Source organism: Callithrix jacchus, chromosome 2 (genome assembly GCF_049354715.1).
Source record: "Callithrix jacchus isolate 240 chromosome 2, calJac240_pri, whole genome shotgun sequence".
Lineage (NCBI taxonomy): Eukaryota > Metazoa > Chordata > Mammalia > Primates > Cebidae > Callithrix > Callithrix jacchus.
The window spans coordinates 140,417,258-140,440,504 of NC_133503.1; the positions used below are offsets into that span (position 1 = coordinate 140,417,258).

Genomic DNA, 23,247 nt, shown 5'->3' on the forward strand with positions numbered 1-23,247 from the left:
ATTTGTCTCCAAGATTTTAAAATGTCATTAGGCTTTATAAGCTTGTAGATGGTTAAAGATTTTGAATGAAACCAAGTACTGGGGCCGGGCGTAGTGGCTCATGCCTGTAATCCAAGCACTTTGGAGGCCAAGGTGGGTGGATCACCTGAGGTCGGGAGTTCAAAGACCAGCCTGACCAACATGGTGAAACTGTCTTTATAAACAACAACAACAAAAAAGAAATCAAGTACTGCTTACAGAAACTCCATCATCTCATAAGTATTCCTTCTCCCCTACTGAAAAATACTTCATCATTGTGTATTTTATCAGGAAAATAAAAATGTAGAAGGTAAAAGTCCCCTATAATTCTACCACTGAGGGTTAGTCACTCTTAAAAGGGTGTATTTTCCATCTATGTACTAACATACATACACACAACACCCTTTAAAATCAATAATGTAATCATAATACTATTTCAAAATTAAAAAAAAATTTTTGAGACAGAGTTTTGCTCTGTCTCCCAGGCTGGAGAGCAGTGGTACGATCTTGGCTCACTGCAATCTCTGCCTCCCAGGTTCAAGCGATTCCCCTGCCTGAGCCTCCCAAATAGCTGGGACTACAGGCGCCCACCACCACACCTGGCCTACAACATGTTTTTCATTAGTACATCTGGTAAATATTTTCATGCCAGTATATACAGATATATCTCATTCTTTTCAGTAGCTGCATAGTATTCTATTACATAGATAACAAATTTTATTTAATTACTTTTTTCACTGGTGGACAGTGAATTCTTTCCATTTTTTCCTATTATAAATAAGGGAACAATGAATCATGTACTTTTTTTTTTTTTTTTGAGATAGATTCTCACTCTGTCACCCAGGCTGGAGTGCAGTGGCACGATCTGGGCTCACAGCAGCCTCCACCTCCTGATTCAAGTGATTCTCCTGCCTCAGCCTCCCAAGTAGCTGGGATTACAGGTATGCGTCACCATGCCTGGCTAATTTTTGTATTTTTGGTAGAGATGGGGTTTCTCATGTTGACCAGGCTGGTCTCAAACTCCTGACCTCAAGTAATCCAACTGTCTTGGCCTCCCAAAGTGCTGGGATTACAGGAATGAGCCACCACATCCGGCCTGAATCATGTTCTTCTATATATTTGTGTGAATGCTGTGTATGATAAATATTAAATGTCAAAGGATACAAGCATTTAAAATCCATAAAAAGTCCCTTTTTTCCAAACTGTATTCTAGAAAGATTTTACTAATGTATGCTTCCACCAGCAAGCCTGAGAGCTGCTTTTAGTCATTCAACAACTAACAGATTTCCTACTACAAGCTAGAACTTAAGAGTTAACAATACAAAATTCAGGTCCTGAAGATACTTATATCTTAATTGTGGAAGAATGACAAATTAAACAACTGCAACTCCATGTTTCTAAAAGAAGAATGCACAAAACTAATGAGAATACTGAGAAGGGGAATCTAACAAACTTCGAGGAGAGAAGAGAGGGATTAAAAGAAAGTATTTCAAAAAATCAGCTGGGCATGGTGGGTCTGTAGTCCCAGCTATTCGGCAGGCTGAGATAGGAGAATCGCTTGATCCCATGAGACAGAGGTTGCAGTGAGCCGAGATCACGCCACTTCACTCCAGCCTGGGCGACAGAGCAAGACTCCATCTCAAAAGAAAAAAAAAAAAAGAATTCCACTAGAGGAGACACATAAGCAAAATCTTGACAGAGGTTGAGGGCAGAAATAAGGAAAGGACATGCTAACTACAAGAAATAGCACATGTAAAGCTTTGGTGAACATTAAAAGTTGCTATAGCTGGCTGGGCACAGTGGCTCATGCCTGTAGTCCCTGCACTTTGGGATGCCAAGGCGGGAGGATTGCATGAGGTCAGTAGTTTGAGACCAGCCTGGCCAACATGGTGAAACCCTGTCTCTACAAAATATACAAAAATTAGCTAGGCTGTTATCCTAGCTACTCGGGAGGCTGCAGCACGAGAATCACTTGAACCTGGGAGGTGGAGGCTGTAGTGAGCCAAGATCATGCCATTGCACTCCAGCCTAGAAAAGAGACCCTGTCTCAAAAAAAGAGAATTTCTAAGAGGAAGCAGTATAAATGTAAACAGCAAGATAGGAAGTTATGTTGATATAAGTTAAAAATAAAATAAAACAAAACCTTAGAGTAATAACTGCAAACAGTTAAACTTTAGGACAGGAAAAAACTATATAAGTATGACTAGAAATCCAAATAGGAAAATAAAAAGACTTACTGTTAACATATGAGTGTCTAATTCTGGAGGATCAATCAATCTGGCCACTGACTCCATAAACACAAAAAAAGCTATTACTATTAGAAAAAGTCCATTAATAAATCCAGACAGAATTTCTATTCGACCATACCTAAAAAACAAAAATAAAAATTACAAATATTTTTAAAGTATAAACTTTATAAATGAGGAACCAAGTCCAAATTTTCAAACTACTAAGTAATTAATAATATTAGAAAATTAGCAACATTTTAAATATCATATTAGTGCTAGAAGGTCCTACATATATGTTTGTTAAAATTTTATATATTCATCAAAATCTTTCTTTACTGTCTTTTCTTTTCTTTTTTTTTTTTTTAAAGACAGAGTCTTGCTCTGTTACCCAGGCTGGAGTGCAGTGGCACGATCTCGGCTCACCGCAACCTCTAACTCCTGGGTTCAAGCACTTTTCCTGACTCAGCCTCCTGAGTAGCTGGGACAACAGGTGTGTGCCACCACACCTTGCTAATTTTTTTCATTTTTAGTAGAGACGGGGTTTCACCATGTTGGGCAGTCTGGTCTCAAACTTCTGACTTCAGCTGATCTGCCCACCTTAGCCTCCCAAAGTACTGGAATTAGAGGTGTGAGCCACCACTCCTGGCCTATTGTCTCTCTTATACAAAGCCTTTCCTAATTTCCTAGCAAGAAGTCATTTATTCCTCCTTTAAACCTTTGATGTGCTCTGTATTTCTGTCATGGCATATAGATTCTGCTCTGTACCAAAATTATTTGTATTTTTGGCTCATACAAACAGTTGAGAATAAGAGCCAAATTTATTAATTTAGAGTAGGTTTTACACAAAAAGAGATTCTAATTATTGAATTATTTGTTTAATGAAAGGATATTTTCATGTATAGCAACTTCAAATTTTGAATACTCTTTTTAACAAAGAAGATGTGAATGACTATAGATATTCCATTACCTCAAAGAAACACGCTGGACAAAGATCTCAAGATTTTACTTGATGTTTGCTCCCTGGGAGCACATATATGTATGCTTAAAAAAATTTTTTTTGGAGACAGAGTTTTGCTCTGTTGCCCAGGTTGGAGTGCGATGGCCCAACTCGGCTCACTGCAACCTCCACCACATAGGTTCAAATGATTCTCCTGCCTCAGCTTCCAAGTAGCTGGGATTACAGGTGCTGGCCACCACACCTGGCTAATTTTTGTATTTTTAGTAGAGATGAGGTTTTACCATGTTGGCCAGGCTGGTCCGAACTCCTGACCTCAGGTGATCCACCCACCTCAGCCTCCCAAAGTGCTAGGATTACAGGCATGAGCTACCATGCCTGGCCAAGGAAGCATAATCTTGAGTTCACTTCTATTCAGTATTTATCAAATGCCTGGTTCATATCATCCCCTTATTTAATTCACATTTTTTTAAAATGAAGATTTGGAAATTATTTGTATTAAAAGTAATATAATTCTATTCCTTAAGATGAAATTTGCACTTAAGATATATCAGCTCCATAGTCAATGTACCTACCCATAGGAGAAAATCCGAGTGGCTTTCCACCTACTCATCAGGGCAGCAAAAAGACCCATGACCAAAGCAGAGCAGTCAAAGAGCATGTGAAATCCATCTGAGATCAGGCCCAGACTATTTGTCAACACTCCGTAGAATAATTCCACAAAGGTAAAAAGCTAAAAATGTTACAAAAAAAAAAAAAAAAGGGAGGAGTATGTTGGGAACTATGTTTCAATTAGGAGGATTTTAACCCTAAATTATCCTAGCCTACTTGAAGATCTGTTATAATAGTTTAAATATTTAACTGTCACTTATATTAGAAATCCTATTTCACACAAATTGTAAGAAGCTAAGATAAATCCACTTTACAAACTATTTAAAAATAGTTACTTATATGTCTATATAAAATAATAAACTAGGTTATAAAATGTTAGCAATCAGTGGTTTGTAACACTGATTGCTAATAGTGAGAACCTCTAAGTTATTAGAACTCTTTAGATGCTACTATATTTACTGATTTGAAAGAACACAGTACATCAATGCTTCTAAAATGCCTCACAAATTGTTTGTTTAAGTGGCTGGACATGGTGGCACATGCCTTAAGGACTGCCTAAGTAGTCTGAAGATGATCCCGTAATCTTGCTATTATACTTAGAAAAATTTAAATTTTAGCCCATCTTATTACCAGAAATTTGGGAAGTACTAAACTTATACCAGAACTGTCAAAATTAAAAAATTATGCTTTTAGGATATGCCAATTAACATTTAAACATCTTACCAGATTCAAGCACAAGAAGTAGAAGATCTGCCTAGAGTCACTCTCCTCAAGAATTTGTTTTAGTGATTCCTTAATAAACCGAGGGATCGATTGAGAGCTATGCTGAAAAGCATCACCCATGAAGTTATAAAGAGGTGTTCCTTCAGGTGAATACCCAATCAGGGTACCTTTTTGTCCTTTCTTAGAGGGAGATGATAAGATGTTGGCAGCTACAGAGAGAAAAAAAGAATATTGCTTAAATTTTAGAAGCTTAAGCTACCAAAACCAACACAGTAACTGTCAGCACTAAATGCAACCACTGAAGCATTTCCCGAATTCTTCCAATCCATCTTTTGATGGATTTGACTATGAAAATCCATAAATAGAAATTTGTTAAAACAAGAACAAGGGGGAAAATGCTTACACAAAATGAAGAATATAGCACTCACTACCACTCCTCCAGACAGGACGTGTTCAGTGCTCTCCTGGTGTGCTGCTTTGTTCATAGCCCGAAGCTGGTCTGTTATTGGATGTGTCCAAAAATTCCCAAAAAGGAGAGCACTAATAAAAATGGGAAAGGATCCATAACGAGCACATTTGGAAACTTCCATTTTGACTGAACAAATGGAATCCACATAGAAATCCAGGATCATGACAGAAAAGATAACCGTAGCAAAAGGCATAATGAGAGAAAACCAAGACTCGACTTTACTCTAGAAATTAAAAAAAAGAATAGTCAGGACTATATATGTATAAAATTCACATCATACAAGATGTTTCTGTTAACCTTTTAATATATAAACATGATTCAATATGATTCATACTATGCCAACATATAAAAGCTATAAGATATTGGTACATTTTCTCAGTATTCTCCAAAGTTTTAAAAAACAAAAGCATTATTGTGTAATAGTTCGATAAACACTAGGTGACATGTAATCCTTAAGTCTAGCACATGGTTAACTGCTGTTTCTTCAAATGATTCCTTTGGGCTATGGGTATGTGAGGGATATGTAAATGCAATAGCATTCGATTTGTATTTCTTATAAACAATAAAATTAACTCCAAAAAAAAAAAATTACAAAGAAAAAGCAAAGACAATTTAAGCTTCTTTCAACCTCAAATTAAAATACAATGTATTGAATATAGTAAATTAAAAATTTAATAGCAATAAATTCTTGCTCTTATCTTACCTCAGTTGTCACAGAAAGAACAATGACCCATGGGCACAAGAGAAGTACAGAAACAAGATGAGATAAAGCTTGAAGACGTTTGCCTCCACCGATGTCAATAGAGAGCTTTCTGGAAGCTGTATGAAAACCAACTTTACAACACAAAGCCAGTACTAGCAATAATACTCCACCCTGTGAGTAAAATTAGATTAAGTCTCATTAGAAACACACACAGTCCAATATTCAATCCTTAAATACATGTTTTTTCCGCCCCCCGCAGAGATGGGGTCTTGCTCTGTCATCCAGGCTGAAGTACAGTGTCATGATCACAGCTCACTGCAGCCTCAAATTCCTGTGCTCAAGGAACTCCTTCTGTCTTAGCCTCCCAAGTAGCTGGGACTACTGGCACATACCACCACACCTGGCTAACATAATATTTAAAGAAATGAAACTAGTATATTTTTCCTATATACTTAATTACTTAACTACTTAAATGGCAGGCAATATTATACATTGCTGATAATTTTTTTTTTTTTGAGACAGTTTCGCTTTTGTTGCCCAGGCAGGAGTGCAATGGCATGGCTCACCGTAACCTCTGCCTCCTGGGTTCAAAAAATTCTTCTGTCTCAGCCTCCTGAGAAGCTGGGATTATAGACATACAATACCACGCCCAGCTAATTTTGTAATTTTAGTAGAGACGGGGTTTCTCCATGTTGGTCAGGGTAGTCTTGAACTCTTGACCTCAGGTGATCTGCCTGCTTTGGCCTCCCGAAGTGCTGGGATTACAGGCTTGAGCCACTGCACCCGGCCAGTAATTTTATTTTAAATGTACTTTTATAGTTATAGTTGCTACAACTTTTCAGAATCTTTTGATCCTGTTAGCAATAAAGAAAACATACCTTGTGATCTGCCACACCTAAGAAGGCAATGACTGTGTAAAGCATATGAGTTAGAGCACTGTCATGATGTCCTTCAGCTAAGTGAGGTGAAGTAAAGGAAAAAATTCCAAAAAGTCACTCTGTGAAACCCCAAGTTCTCCTGAAATTTCAGTTACATTATTCTGGATTGCATATAGACTAATCTGGAGGCCCCAAATCTAATTACCTTCAATAATGTGTTTCACTTAAAAACAAAACAAAACAAAACAATCCGGACCTCATTTATAAATTGGAATGTATTTCTTTTGTTGTCTCCAAAACAATAACAGCACTTAAGATAAAGTTGCCAGATTTTAGTAGTTAACCTCTAAAAGACTTATTGCATACATACAAGTACAACAAAGGGACAAGGGCAAGGAATCTCCTTGGACCACTCCTGTCCAAGGAGGGAATTAAGGTTGCCTTTAAGACTGACATGTAGAATGAGTCCTAAGTCACTCACCACATAAGTCTCAGCAAAGTAAGTGGGAAGCCAAAGAGGATGGGGTGGAGAATAAAGGTTGTATCACAAGCAATCCGGAGCTTTTCTAAAGTCATACTCCCCTCCCTCATTGTAACAAAGAAAATTATTATTAGTTTACTAATAAGTTTTAGGGCAGTGAGTATCAGTAACAGAAGAATAAAAACTGGTACTTGGAGTTCTGCTGGTCAGAATGGGAAAAGATGTATGAATAAAAATAGAAAAAAAGGCATGTTTGCAGAGTAAAATGAGTAGACATATTTGACTAGAAAGTTGGGTTTCTAGAAGAGAAGAGTTGGGGCTGAGCTAGATATAATAATTTAGAGCAAGACAGTGAATACTAGGTAAGGGAATTTGAACCTTTTCTTTCAGGCAAGAAGATGCCAAAGGTTTTTCATTTACAAGCATTTAAATTGTTAAATTATAAGGGAGCAAACACACTGACTGAGTGGCAAATCACTTTTTTTTTTTTTTTAGCACCAGTACATTCAAAATATTCTTTTAATTTCTTCACATTTCTGAAAATTTAGGGTACTGTAGATGATACTGAGATGCCGTAAAATATTTAACTTAGAATGAGTTTGTTCATCATTTGAATACTGATTTAGAATATCTACATTAATCTATGGAAGTTTCATTCATCATTGATCAGTTTAATTCACTCATCTTTTCTTTTTCCATTGTTCCAGTCTTCTACTTTTCTGCCTTTAAATAACTCTCATCTATTCCAAAAGGATACGGTGTTCAGCCATTTTAGCCATGAGATCATCATTGTCAAAAAGCAATAAACAGATCACAGCAATAATGAAAAAAGCAGCTCCCCTTGTCTGAAAATAAAGAAAATAACATCAAGGATGACTTTTTCAAGGTTGATTTTTAAGATGGTAACTATATAAATGCTAAAGAAAGACATTTTCTTAAGTAAGCATTTACAAAAATGCATTAAAAAACTGAAAGAACATCTGACATTAAAGCTCTTATATAAGCTTACAGTATTAACAGTAAGAGATCAAAGAGATATAAACTAATGATAATGTCAATTATCTCCCTGTTAACATGGCTAGGCATATTACTATGCACAAATTGTTACTGTTCACAGAATCAATCTTCCTAAATGCTACTTTACTTCTGGTTGAAAAGTCCAAGTAGCTAAAGAAAAATTAGTAGAAACTTATTTTACTCTACAATGTGCAAGAAATAGAGAAAATTCTAGCTACTACTCCTCTAGAGAAAAATAATCACACTAAGCACATATAAAAGTAATGTGCTTAATAAAAAATTAAGCACATTAAAATCAGCAAAGTCATTTCTAACATCTAGTAAAGGTATAAAGTACTTACAAAGCTGATAAACTTAAAATTTATATTCTCACCCCAGGGAAAAGGTTTTTTTTTTTCCTTTTTCTAGACAAGTCTTGCTGTCGCCCAGGCTGGAGTACAGTGGCGTGAACAAAGCTCACTGCAGCCACCAACTCCTGGGCTCAAGCGATCCTCTTGCCTCAGCCTACTAAATAGCTGGGACCACAGGCATGTGCCACCCATGCCGGGTCAGTTTTTTATTTGTAGAGATGGGGTCTAGCCATGTTGTCCAGGCTGAGGAAAAAGGTTTTGATAAAAGAAAATTATAGAAAGGACATAATAGTTTAGTTTATGTAAATATTTCAGAATGGTAGGTACAAAAATCATCTAAATAGCATTACCATATATATATATATATATATATGGTATATATAAATATATATATATATATATTTTTTTGACAAGAGTCTCACTCTGTCGCCCAGGCTGGAGTGGAGTGGTGTGATCTTGACTCACTGCAACCTCTGTCTCCCGGGTTCAAGTGGTTATCCTGCCTCAGCCCTCTCAAGTAGCTGGGATTACAGGTGCATGTCACCACGCCTGGCTAATTTTTATATTTTCAGTAGAGACGGGGTTTCACCATGTTGACCAGGCTGGTCTCAAGCTCCTGACCTCAGATGATCTGCCTGTCTTGGCCTCCCAAAGTGCTGGGATTACAGGCATAATATGTCTTGTATGATACATATACTTGTAAAATACCTATTATTGGCCTGGTGCGGTGGCTCACACCTGTAATCCCAGCCGAGGCAGGCAGATCATGAGGTCAGGAGTTAGAGACCAGCCTGACCAACATGGTGAAACCCCACCTCTACTTTAAATACAAAAATTAGCTGGGTGTGGTGGCACACAGCTGTAATCCTAGCTACTCAGGAGGCTGAGGCAGGAGAATCACTGGAATCTTGGGAGGCGGAGGTTGCAGTGAGCTGAGATTGTGCCACTGCACTCCAGCCTGGGTGACAGCAAGACTCTGTCTCAAAACAAAACAAAAAAACACCAATTATATATAAATACGTAAGTATATTATATATACCTATCATGGAAGTATAATACAATACTTCTCTAGAAGTTCAGAATACAAAGTGAGGATATTCTTCTATTTATAATGTGATTACCACTACAATGGATAAATTCTCTGTTACTGTGGTGGGTATTACAACACATAAGAAAAATCATGCAATTTAAAATTTCTTAAATTAATCATTGAGTTAAAATATGGCAACATCAACAACAATCAAACACAGAAAACAGTTTAATCTTTTGTTAACAAAGGTGGCAACTGAGAATTTTGTAGTGCTTCAGTCTCATAATTAAGAAAAAAAAAATCAAGCCCTGGACTGACACCCTGATTCATTTCTCATGCTAATGAGAGGATATGCAAGATGTATACTCTCATTTCTAGTTACTTAAGCAGGAAAACTTTTTTTTAATGTTTTCAAGTTATTTTTATTTCTTTTGTGAGTTGTCTTTCCCTGTTTTTTTTGCTCATTTCCTGCCAAGGATCTTAAGCATTTTTTAAAATGAAATGGGTGATTTACACTTTCAAAGAAATGTAAAACTTATTATTTGTGGCAATTTTTGTTGTTTTTTTGTTTACACACTGATTTCTGTTATACTGAGTTTATAATCATTATGAAGCCAAACACAGTGAATTTTCTCTTTGTGATTTTTTTTCCCTTTTCTGCTTTTATGCTCAGAATTGTCTCCATCTACATATTTTATTGTGTTTTTACAAATATCTATTTTTGTAAACTCACAAAACTCTTCAATCCACCTGAAATGTATTTTGAAGTGAGGGGCAGGATTAAATAGTGGCCCATGCTTTAATAGTAATGATTCAGTTTGAAATTACAGGTGGGGGGTATTCTTTTACTCTGCTCTACTTGGCGTGTTACTGTGTTCACTTCATTCATCTCCCTCCATTACTTTGACTGAAAGTCCCTTTCAGAACAGGGACTATTACACCTTATTTGTCTTTATTTCTCCTTTCCTCTGTCTAGGAAAATGCACCGTGCACTGGAAATATTTAATTCTGTAAAAGAGAAACACTACATAGTCCTAACAGTTTGGAATTGCAGGTTGGTAACTCATTTGACAAAAGGATAATATCTGAATCACTTAGGATGAATAGGAATGCTTAGGTGGCAAAATGTTGGATAAAGAAGTGTTCATCATAATTTAAATTTAACAAGTTTTTACTTATTTTCCAAAAATGATTTACAGGGGTTAAGAATGAGCAGTGGGGTTGGGGGAAGGGTGCATAAGTAGAACATGAAAGAGACTGTTGTGGTGATGCATCAGTTCTCTATCTTGCTTGTAATGATGGTTACACAAATCTATACACGACAAAATTTCATAGACCTACATGCATACATACACACACACACGATCATATATAAAACTAGTAAAATATGAATAAGGTCTATGGATTGCACCAATGTGAAGTTCCTGTCTTTTTTTAAAATTTTTGATTTTAATTTTTGTGGGCACATAGTAGGGATATGTGTACATCAGATGTTTTGATATAGACATGCAATGTGTATAACCACATCACGTCAAATGGGGTATCCATCCCCTCAAGCATTTAGCCTTTGTGTTACAAATAATTCAATTATACTCTTTTAGTTATTTTAAATGTACAATTAAATTATTGACTATAGTCACCCTGTTGTGATGTGAAATACTAGGTCTAATTGCTTCGTTTTGATAGTGTACTTGAGTTGGTTAAGAAGTTACCTTTGAGGAAAACTAAATGAAGGGTAAGGGTCCTCTCTGTAGTATTTTTGCAACTTCCTAGGACTCTATAATCATTTCAAAATCATTTTCCACTCTTTTTATGTTCAGAAATTTCTCCACCTACAGATTATTGTATTGTTTTTACAAATATCTATTTTTGTAAACCTACAGAATTCTTCAAAAACAAAACAAAAAACTTTGTAAGAAAAATATAAAACCAGCAGAAAAAGCCCCTGCATTTTTTTTTGAGACTGAGTCTCACTCTATTGTCCAGGCTGGAGTGCAGTGGCATGATCTTGGCTATAACCTCTGCCTCCTGGGTTCAAGTGATTCTCATGCCTCAGCCTCCCAAGTAGCTGGCATTACAGATGCCCGCCACTACTCCCAGCTAATTTCTGTATTTTTTGTAGAGATGAGGTTTTACCATGTTGGCCAGGCTGGTCTCAAACTCCTGATCTTATGTGATCCACCCACCTCGGTTTCCCAAAGTGCTGGGATTACAGGCGTGAGCCATCATGCTTGGCCTCCCTGCATTCTTTTAAATGGTGAAAGATAAGATTTTATTCCTTTGGATAATTGACATACATACTTTCCATTTAGTAGAAATGTTAATGGAAATGATAATGGAAAATTCTACCTTTGCTGGTCCTCCTCCAGAACTGGTGAACAAAACACTGAGTAGTGAAATGACAACAATGTCACTGTGTTCAAATAGCAGCAAAGTCCTACAAAAATAAAACATTACCATCTGTGACAAGTATTTTATCTTTATTAAGATGCATGAATTCCACTAGAGTTAGAGAAAGGAAAACATTTCCCCTTGATTTCACAAAACATTATAAGAAAAATAAACAGGTAGAACTGCTTTAGAAAATAGTTTGGCATTACCTATCTTAAAAGGTTGAAGCTAAAAATACCCAATCATATCACTCACAGAATTACATCATACAGATTTCTTATTCTTATATATATATGTATCAGGTAACACTTATAAGGTTACTCATATCAGCACTGTTTGCAGTAAGCCAAAAAATACAGGCAATATAGAGCCATGTGCTGCATAATATTATTTTGGTCAATGATGGACTGCATATGTATGATGGTGGTGGTCCTTTAACATTATAATGGAGCTGAAAAATTTGAATCACCTGGTGTAATGCATACTCGTGTTTCTGGTGATGCTGGTGTAAACAAACACCAGCTGGTGCAAACCAGAATGCTACTGCACTACCAGTCATATAATATAGTACATACAATTATGTACAGAATATATACTTGTAAATGACTATGCAACTGGTTTACATATTTATTATACCACACATTTAATTATTTTAAAATGTACTTTTACTTTTTATTTATTATTATTTTTTAAGACTCAGTCTCACTCTTGTCTGCCAGGCTGGAGTGCAATGGCGTGATCTCAGTTCGCTGCAACCTCCGCCTCCCAGGTTCAAGCAATTCTCCTGCCTCAGCCTCCCAAGTAGCTAAGATTACAGGAGCCTGCCACCACACTGTGCTAATTTTTATATTTTTAGTAGAGATGGGATTTCAACATGTTGGCTAAGCCCATCTCAAACTTCTGACCTCAGGTGAGCTGCCCGCCTCAGCCTCCCAAGGTGTTGGGATTATAGGGATGAGCTACTGTGCCTGGTCACTTTTACTTATAAAAAGAAAAAAGGTTGTTACTGGATGGCAGGTAAAAAGAAAAAAAAGAAAAAAGGTAACTAAATCCTTTGACCTCAAATAGTGGTGTTAAAAAAAAACGTTAACTAAAATATCTTCAGGCAGGTCCTTCAGGCGGTATCCCAGAAGAAGGCATTGTTAGCATCGATGATAACTCCTTGTATGGTACTGCCCTTGAAAACTTCCTACTGGGACAAGATGTGGAGGTGGAAGACAGTAATATTGATAATCTTGTCTCTGTGTATGCATAGGCTAATGTGCGTGCGTCTTAGTTTTTAACAAAAAAGTGCTAGGAGCAGTAGCCCATGCCTGTGATCCCAGCACTTTGGGAGGCTGAGGTGGGCGGATCACCTGAGGTCAGGAGTTTAAGACCAGCCTGGCAAACATGGTGAAACCTTGTATCTACCAAAAATACAAAAATTAGCCAGGCGTGGTGGTGGATGCCTGTAATCCCAGCTACTCCAGAGGCTGAGGCAGGAGAATTGCTTGAACCTGGAGGCGGAGGCTGCAGTGAGCCAAGATCATGCCCCTGCACTCCAGCCTGGGAGACAGAGGGAGACTGTCTCCAAAAAAAAAAAAAAATCCACCACATGTTTAATTTGTTAACTGATACACTGCTTCTGAGACATTTATTTATGAGAATACTTGCAAAATTGCGCCAAAAAAAAAATGAGTGCTTTTAGAGATTTTGCTCTTCTTCTTACTGGCTGATTTTATTTACTATTTTGGGCCTTCTGGTATAGCTTCTAAATTAGCTGTTAACAGGGATCATAAATAATTGATTAAAAAGCCATTTATGCTAAAAATTTTCTGAAACTTGGAATTCTAACTAGTAAAATATCTATGACAAATCATGAATAAATATATTAATGGTATTCACTAAAGAACTAGTCCAGAAATTAAACAGGTTCCTTCTATTTGCTGAATTCTCTCTGATGCCATAAAAGTGACAGACACATTTGTACAGATAAATATTTGACATAAAACACGGTGGAACAAAAATAATAATTCAAAATGAAGAAATATAAACACATATTCAAAATATGAGTTATTATTTACCTTAGTGGTCCACAAAGAGTGAGGCCAAAAAACCACAAGAGTGAAATAATACATCCAGCAACTGCATGTTTAAATATTTTGATCCACTATAAATGGAAACAAAAAAATTAAAAATTTCAGTCATATATACTTTGCCATATATCCCAGTTTTAAATAATATATACATAGAAAGATAATAACAAATATTTTAGAGGTGAATTACTTACTTTGAAATTAAACAGAAAATGTAAGATCCCTTGACTAATTCTAGATCTGCATTACAGTATTCTGGGCCAGGTGCAATGGTCTATGCTTGTTATCCCAGCACTTTGGAAGGCTGAGGTGGGCGGATTACTTGAGGTCAGGAGTTTGAGACCAGCCTGGCCAACATGGTGAAACCCCATCTCTACTAAAAATATAAAAATTAGCTGAGAGTGGTGGCAGACGCCTGTAATCCCAGCTACTCAGGAAGCTGAGACAGGAGAATCGCTAGAAGCTGGGAGGTGGAAGTTACAGTTAGCCAAGATCATGCCACTGCAATGCAGCCTGGGCAACAGAGCAAGACCCTGTCTCCAAAAAAAAAGACAGCATTCTGTTTTCCATTACCAATATTATTGTCTGGTGGTAGATTCTGAAATCTTTTTCTTCAGAGTAGAATTTTCTGTTTACTCAGTAGTTTCCCAAGATATTTAACTTTTTGTCTTGAAATTATTTTCTACCAGGAATTTTTAGTGATCCAATTATTTGAAAGGAGAGAAAAAAGTTAAGATTGGGTTTAGACTACTAATCCTATATTTCAAAATGTTCTTGGTTTCCGAAACAAAAGTACTTAAATTTATCTTTCTAATAAAAAAAAATTATGACACAGGTTTCTAAGTCATGGCATAAAGCAAACATGTAGTGGGGTATAACTGTTGCCCAAAGAAGTGATAGATGTGATGATGTGAGATGATTATGCAAAATGTAGTACATTTCTAGTTTGAACCACAGCTGCCTAAAGAGAATAGTGACAATGATGATGAGGGTGTCATATTGTTACAATGATGATGAGGCATTATTCTAAGAACTTCTTAAGTATTAATTCATTTCTTCCTCACAGTTCCATTAGGAAGTTACTATTACCTCCATTTTATAGGTGAGCAAATTAAGGTAGAGAGAAATCAAGTAACTTGCCCAAAGTAAGGGTCAGTAAGGACAGACAGATAGAACATGACTTTGTCTGATTCCAGAAACATCACTCTTTTTTTTTTTTTGAGACGGAGTTTCGCTCTTGTTACCCAGGCTGGAGTGCAATGGCGCGATCTCGGCTCACCGTAACCTCCGCCTTCTGGGTTCAGGCGATTCTCCTGCCTCAGCCTCCTGAGTAGCTGGGATTACAGGCACCACCGTGCCCAGCTAAGTTTTTGTATTTTTAGTAGAGACGGGGTTTCACCATGTTGACCAGGATGGTATCGATCTCCCAACCTTGTGATCCATCCGCCTCGGCCTCCCAAAGGAAACATCACTCTTAACTCCTATGCTTTGTCAGCTTTCCAGTGACATTTGTACTAGGCTCTCAGGCATACTTGCATGTCCAATTTGTAAATCTTTCAGAATAAAAAGTATGTATTAAAGAAAATAATTACATGAATGCTTTATAATATTTTTTTACCCTCTTCTGTTTTTTAAAGCCATTCCATGATCTTAGTATTTTACAGCTTACTCTTGAAGTCTCTATTCTGAAAAGACAAGAGCAAGTTAACTCTAAAATTGTTCTTCGGCATACTTAAATCATTCACGAAGTACCCATTATCAAAAAATAAGCATTACATCCTGGCCCACTAAATGAGAAGCTGCTAGGAATAAAAGATTCTGCAAAAACCTTACCTGGTGTTTGGTAATAGTTTTCCCAGAAGAAAATGGCTTTTGAAACAAAACCATAAAAAATGCAGTCCTGTAAATATTGAAACATTAATATATTAATATTAATCAATATTACACAAAATATATGTTTTTAAGTAAAGACACTTATTTTAAACAAATATACCAGAACCTGAAAAGTGTGTTATCCTCTGAATAAATCATACTGGAAAACTATACTTATTTTAGTAAGAATCCTATTGTAACATTTTGAGAACTCTTATTTTCTGTCTTCAGAACCAGTTAAGTCACAAAAGTAAAGGAGTCACATTTTAAAAAATATCTTAAAAATACCAAAGAAAATAATTCCTATTTTCTGTAAAAACCAGTAAAAATAAATCTTGAAATAGTATAATGAAAATGAAGAAATTATATCCCTACCTTTGACATTGCTAAAACAGTTACATAAAAATGCATGCGACTTGGCCGTACGTGGTGGCTCAAGCCTGTAATCCCAGCACTTTGGGTAGCCAAGGTAGGCGGATCACCTGAGGTCAGGAGTTGGAGACCAGCCTGGCCAACATGGCAAAGCCCCATGTGTTCCCAAAAAAAACCCAAAAAACAAAAAACAAAAATTAGCCAGCCATGGTGACATGCCTGTAATCCTATAAACTTGGGAGGCTAAAGCAGAATTGCTTGAACCCAGGAGGAAGAGGTTGCAGTGAACTGAGACTAAGCCACTGCACTCCAGCCTGGGCAACTGAACCACTGTCTCAAAAGAAAAAAAAAAGGTTCTGGTGCGGTGGCTCATGCTGGTAATCCCAGTGCTTTTGAAGGCAGAGGCAGAGGCAGAGGCAGAGGCAGGTGGATCACCTGAGGTCAGGAGTTTGAAACCAGCCTGGCCAACATGGTGAAACCCTGTCTCTAAGAAAAATATAAAAAATTAGCCAGGCATGGTGGTGGACGCCTGTAATCCCAGCTACTCGGGAGGCTGAGGCAGGAGAATCGCTTGAACCTGGGAGGCAGAGGCTGCAGTGAGCCAAGATTGCGCCATTGCACTCTAGCCTGGGCAACAAGAGCAAAACTCCATCTCAAATAACAACAACAACAACAACAAACAAATAAACAATTTCCTAGTCAAGAATCTCTTTCACAGCCAGGTGTGGTGGCTAGATCACCTGAGGTCAGAAGTTCAAGACCAGCCTGACCAACATGGTGAAGCCCTGTCTCTACTAAAAACAAAAAAAATTAGCTGGGTGTTGTGACATGTGCCTGTAATCCCGGCTACTTGTGAGGCTGAGGAAGGAGAATTGGTTGAACCTGGGAGGTGGAGGAGCCAAGACTGTACCACTGCACTCCAGCCTGGGCAACGAGTGAAACTCCGTCTCAAAACAAACAAACAATCTCTGTCCCAAATTACCAAAATTATACTCCCAAGAGTCTTTTTTTTTTTTTTTTTTTTGAGACAAAGTCTTGTTCTGTTGCCCAGGCTGGAGTACAGTGGCATGATCTCAGCTCACTGCAACCTCCACCTCCCAGGTTCAAGTGATCCTCCTGCCTTAGATCCTGTCTAGTAGCTGGGATTACAGGCATGTGCCACCATGCCCAGCTAAGTTTTGTATTTTTAGTAGAGACGGGGTTTCATTATGTTGTCTAGGCTGGTCTTGAACTCCTGACCTCAGGTGATCCACCTGTCTCAGCCTCCCAAAATTTGGGATTACAGGCATGAGCCACCACACTGACTCCCAAGAGTCTTTAACAGGTTTTTATTAACACAGAGGGTGGTCACTAACAATCTTGAGGTCCAAGAATTCTTTATTTAGAATTCTCACATGTAGAATAATTTGATGTTCATACTGCATGAGGACTCTGTATTAAGAATTATGTAGTGAACACATCGCAGCATGGTTTAACTTAGAAAATAAGGAATATTTGTACCAAGACAGGCCTCAGGTAACATCCTGTGCCTGTCTGAAGATTAGGCTGTGTCAGTCAAATGGTCTAGGAATCCCTAGCGTCCCTGAGACCCTTTCAGGGAGTCACCAAGGTTAAAACCACTTTCATAAAAACATCAAGACATTATCTCTTGATGTCCCCTTTCACTCTTATTCTCCCAGGAGTGCAGAGCGAAGTTGCTAATACTATAGCAGTATTGAACGCTGAAGCAGTTATGAGAATCTGGCTATCTTCTATTAAGCCAGATATTAAAATAAATTTGCAAAAATCTCATCAAAGTCTTTGTTTAGGCAAGTGTTAGAGCACAACAATCCCTTTTCTTTTTAGTCTCTTTGCACCTCTAATCTTAAGTATTCTCCCAGTTAAAAACATTTATCAAATACTTGTCAGGAGGAACAAACAAAACAAAATATCCTATGTAAAGTTTCTTAAAGATACTCTGTTAAAACAGGATTTTTAAAGAAATAAAAAATATCAAGGAAAAAAAGCCCCACACACTCACCCAAGTTTTAATATAAAAATGAACTGAACGATGTGAACCGCTTTTAGGAGATCATATGATTCGAAAAGTCCCACAGCCTTCAAAAATTTAGTGAAACATAGTAACACAATATATTTTGTTAATCTGAAAAATAAAAGCAGAAACGATTTTTAGTATCACTAAAATTACAAGCAATTTATCAATCTGGTTTCCTTAATTATAACAAGAGGTCATTACTGAACCCATAGAAATACACATAAACAATAAATGAAACAAAAGTCCCTAAACAACTCACCAACCACAAGATAATTACCACTGACTTTTTTTTTTTAATTATAGATGGGGTCTCACTATGTTGCCCAGGTTAATCTCGAACTCCTTGGCTCAAGTGATCCTCCCATCCTAGCCTCCCGAAGTGCTGGGATTATAAGTGTGAACCACTGTGCCCAGCCTACTGTTAACATTTTGAGGCCAGGTGCAGTAGCTTGAGACCAGCCTGTGCAACATGGCAAAAGCCTATCTCTACAAAAAATACAAAGAATTAGCCAGGCATGATGGTGCATGGCAGCAGCTCAGCTACTTAGGAGGCTAAGGTGGGAGGATCACCTGAGCCTGAAAGGTTGAGGTTGCAGTGAGCTGTGATCATGCCACTGCACTTCACCCTGGGCGATGGAGTGAGATCCTGTCTCAAAAAACAAACAGGCTAGGCACTCATGCCTGTAATCCCAGCACTTTGGGAAGCTGAGGCAGGTGGATCACTTGAAGTCTGGAGTTTGAGACCAGCCTGGCCAACATGGTGAAAACCCATCTCTACTAAAACACAAAAATTAGCTGGGCATGGTGCTGCATGCCTGTAGTCCCAGCTACTCAGGAGGCTGAGGCAGGAGAATCTCTTGAACCCGGAGGCAGAAGTTACACTTCAGCCTGGGTAACAGAGCGAGACTCCGTCCCAAAACCAACCAACCAACCAACCAACCAACCAACCAACCACAACATTTTGGTATATATACTTCTGGTTTATTTTCAATGTTTATGAATGATTATGTATAGATATAGCCTATTTTAACAAAAAATGCCAGACTAAAAATGATAATTTTCTTGATTTAGTTGCTGGACTATTTTGTTATCTGCTTTCTAACTTAGTAACTCGTCCAAACAAATAAGGAGAACAAAATAAAAACTATTCTGTTATGAAACAAAAAGATCACAATATTGGAAGAAACGGAAGAATGGTAAATGACTTTTTCTGGTTTGTACCTCCTCTGCCTTGCTAAGTGACTACAGTGAGAGTTGTGGTTGAAAGGTCAATTGACTGAACTTAGAGTTCTAAAAAAGGCTGAGGAACTGGAAACACCTCAGTAGGGGAATGAGAAGCTGAAAAGAGGAGTATCTCCAAATAATCAGATCCTCAGGTTCCTGCCCAGCAGGCAGGCAACCCATCTCTCCTCAACCACTATAGGAGTCAGTAGAGTCTTAGCCTCTGGCGAGGTCACTTATATTTCCTGAAGTAGACCACTCTGCTGGTTTTATAAGAGAATGTCCATGTTCTTAGGAAAAACAAGTATTTAAAGATAAGAATCATGAAGTATGTAACTTACTCTCAAATAGTCCAGGGGAAAAAAATACCTGTGTGTGTGCATTTAGAAAGAGAGAATAATTAAATCACATGGGATGATACATTAACAATCAAGGAATCTAGGTAAATATATCACTCAACTGTTGTATAGGTAAATATACTATACAACTTTTACCTAAACTTGAAATTATTTTTAAATTAGTAGTTTAAAAGCGTTATTTATTCAAGAGTGTAGTCTCTTAGGTAGGGAAACATGGTACACAATCCTTTGCTATTTTATTTGTACTATTTGCTTAGCAGAGTTGCCCTTCCATTACAGTTTATTGCAGAATCAAATTCAACTCAGGACTAGTTAAATTTTGATGGATTCCAGGTTGCAAGAGTTTTACTTTAGACTAAAAATCAAATACTAGTTTTAATCTGCAACAAAAACTAGTTGACAAATCCTTTAATTGTGGGTATTTTTATGCTGTCATTCACAAATATGGATTATTTTAAGCAAATGTTTTTATTTTGGTTTAAGTCCTCTTGGCTGGGAAGGGCAGAGGGTCACAGCTAACATTTCTTGAGCACCTGCTATGTTCCAAGTGGTGTGAATACATCATCTCATTTAATTCTTACAACAATTCTGCCAACTAAGAAGTGGTATCCTTGTTTCACAAAACTGAATCATAGAAAAGTACTTTACCCAAGGTCATACAAGTAATAAATGAGGTGGGAGTCTGAGTTGTTTCAAGCCCCATGTATAATGTCTTCTACATAGTAGATACTTGAATATTTATTGAATAAACTGAACGTGAATTACATTTTTTTTTAGCCAGAGAACTGTTGAGCTACTGAAGTAGGCAAAGCCTAAGAGGCAGGTTTGAACCTAAATCCAAATTTCAGTAATTCCAGGTTTACAGAACCAGGGTATTTTCTTTCTTTTTTTTTTCTTTTTGCGATGGAGTTTTACTCTTTCACCAGGCTGGAGTAAAGTGGCACTACTTTGGCTCACTGAAACCTCTGCCCTCTGGGTTCAGGTGATTCTCTTGCCTCAGCCTCTCAAGTAGCTGGGATTACAGGCGCCCACCACCGCACCTGGCTAATTTTTGTATTTTTAGTAGAGATGGGTTTTCACCACGTTGGGCAGGCTGGTCTTGAACTCCTAACCTCAGGTGATCTGCCTGTCTTGGCCTCCCAAAATGCTAGGATTACAGGTGTGAGCCACATGCCCAGAACAGAAGCAGGGAATTTTCTAAACCTTCACAGAAAATACCAGTGATAACCTTTGATGAGACTAGTTAACCGCAAATAATGGTTTATAAATTAGTTGGGGGGAGGAGGGTGGAGTGGGCCAGGAACAGTGGCTCATGCCTGTAATCCTAACGCTGGGAAGCCTAGGCAGAAGGAGTTCAAGACCAATCTGGGCAATATAGCGAGACCCTGTCTCCAAAAAGTTTTTAAAAATTAGTCTCCCTTTCTTCTCCTCTCCCATCTTCACCTCCTGATAAACTGAAGTTTTTAATTGTTTTTCCTTCATAAAATGAACTAGGAGTGTCTACTTATCCATATGTGCTTACTTAGCCTGTTTTTTTTTTTTATCTTTAGCCCAACAGTTCATTAACTGCAACTTTAAAAATCAAAGAATCCAGGCCAGGCATGGTAGCTCACGGCTCTAATACCAGCACTTTGGGAGGCTGATGAGGGAGAACTGCTTGAGCCCAGCAGTTCGAGACCAATGTGCGCAATATAGCAAGACCTCATGTCTACTAAAAATTAAAAAAAGAACTGGGCATGATGGTACACACCTGTAGACTCACATACTGGGGAGCATGAGGTGGGAGGATTGCTTAAGCCCAGGAGTTCGAGGTTGCAGTGAGCCATGAAGGTTCTATTGCACTCCATCCTGGGCAACAGAGGAAGTAATCTTGTCAGAAAGAAAAGAAAGGGAAGGAGAAGAAAGGAAGAAATGAAGGGAGGGAGGGAAGGAAAGAAAAAGGGAAGAAAGGAAGGAAGAAACCACTAAAATCTCTAAGAGTGTTTTTCATGTTCTATTTTTTTCTAGTACATATACATTTACTTTTTGTTGTCATTTTTTTTTTTGGAGTTTTTTTTTTAGGGGGAGGGGAGGTGGGGCAGGGTCTTGCACTGTCACCCAGGCTGCAGTACAGTGGTGGGATCATAGCTCTCTGTAGCCTTGACCTCCCAAGCTCAAGAGATCCTTCTGTCTTACTCTCCCAAGTAGCTAGAACTACAGGCACTGCCACTGTGCCTGGCTAATTTTTGTATTTTTTGTGGAGATGGGGGTCTCGTTATGTTAACCAGGGCTGGTCTCCAATTGTAGGGCTCAAATGATCCTCCTGCTTCAGCCTATATTCACTTTATACCTAGACAATTGCTGGAGGTTTAATAAGTTTTCCAGAAGGGTCCTCCCAGAAGGCTGAAGCCTGGCTTTTGAGATATTGGAGTTAAATGAGAGAATGGGAGGCAGAGTTAAGAGGGGAAACTTTTTTTAATCTCCACATTTTCAATCCAGGACCTCATCCTTCCTTTACTCTTGTAACCTGGAATCCATCAAAATTCAACTAGTCTTGGGTTGAATTTGATTCTGCAATAAACTACAATAGAAGGGCAACTCTGCTAAGTAAATAGTACAAATAAAATAGCAAAGCGTTGTGTACCACATTTCCCTACCTGAGACAGTACACTCTTGATTAAATAACGCTTTTATTTTCTTTTTTTTGAGACGGAGTTTTGCTCTTGTTTCCCAGGCTGGAGGGCAATGGCACGATCTCGGCTCACCGCAACCTCCGCCTCCTGGGTTCACGCAATTCTCCTGCCTCAGCCTCCCAAGTAGCTGGGATTACAGGCACGCACCACCATGCCCAGCTAATTTTTTGTATCTTTAGTAGAGACGGGGTTTCACCATTTTGACCGGGATGGTCTCAATCTCTCGACCTCGTGATCCACCCGCCTCGGCCTCCCAAATTGCTGGGATTACAGGCTTGAGCCACCGCGCCCGGCCTAGAGTAGTATATTCTTTACCTGGATTCCCTGATTGTTAATGTATCATCCTGTGTGATTTATTATTCTCTCTCTCTGGACATTCTCTTATAAAACAAGCAGAGTTGTCTACTTCAGGAAATTTAAGTGATATGATATATATATATATATTTTTTTTAAGATGGGAGTTTCACTCTTGTTGCCTAGGCTGGAGTGCAATGGTGCAAACTCAGCTCATCACAACCTCCACCTCCTGGGTTCAAGCCATTCTCCTGCCTCAGCCTCCTGAGTAGCTGAGATTACAGGGGCACTTCACGCCCAACTATTTTTTTTTTTTTTGGTATTTTTAGTAGAGGTGGGGTTTCGCCATGTTGGCCATGTTGGCCTGGAACTCCTGACCTCAGGTGATCCGCCCACCTCGGCCTCCCATAGTCCTGGGATTACAGGTGTGAGCCACTGAGCCAGGACTGATATGATACTTTTATCTAATCTATTGTCCATAGTCCAATTTTG

The 23,247-nt window shown here is 38.1% G+C and overlaps 2 protein-coding genes across 2 annotated transcripts in view; one reads left to right on the forward strand and one right to left on the reverse strand.

Annotated features, from left to right (window-relative positions):
• The window catches only part of LOC118151518 (uncharacterized), a 105,503-nt gene that overhangs the window by 38,440 nt on the left and 43,816 nt on the right, over positions 1-23,247 (forward strand). The window lies entirely within an intron of this gene.
• SLC30A5 (solute carrier family 30 member 5) overlaps positions 1-23,247 on the reverse strand; it is a 35,257-nt gene that overhangs the window by 10,656 nt on the left and 1,354 nt on the right. Inside the window, exons 2-12 of the mRNA XM_002744901.7 lie at positions 18,195-18,317; positions 15,764-15,830; positions 13,919-14,004; positions 11,814-11,901; positions 7,825-7,912; positions 6,587-6,663; positions 5,709-5,879; positions 4,940-5,228; positions 4,537-4,745; positions 3,777-3,934; positions 2,256-2,385 (exon numbers count right to left, since the gene is read on the reverse strand). Coding sequence (XP_002744947.1) covers positions 2,256-2,385; positions 3,777-3,934; positions 4,537-4,745; positions 4,940-5,228; positions 5,709-5,879; positions 6,587-6,663; positions 7,825-7,912; positions 11,814-11,901; positions 13,919-14,004; positions 15,764-15,830; positions 18,195-18,317 — 1,486 coding nt within the window. The remainder of the gene's footprint in view (positions 1-2,255; positions 2,386-3,776; positions 3,935-4,536; positions 4,746-4,939; positions 5,229-5,708; positions 5,880-6,586; positions 6,664-7,824; positions 7,913-11,813; positions 11,902-13,918; positions 14,005-15,763; positions 15,831-18,194; positions 18,318-23,247) is intronic.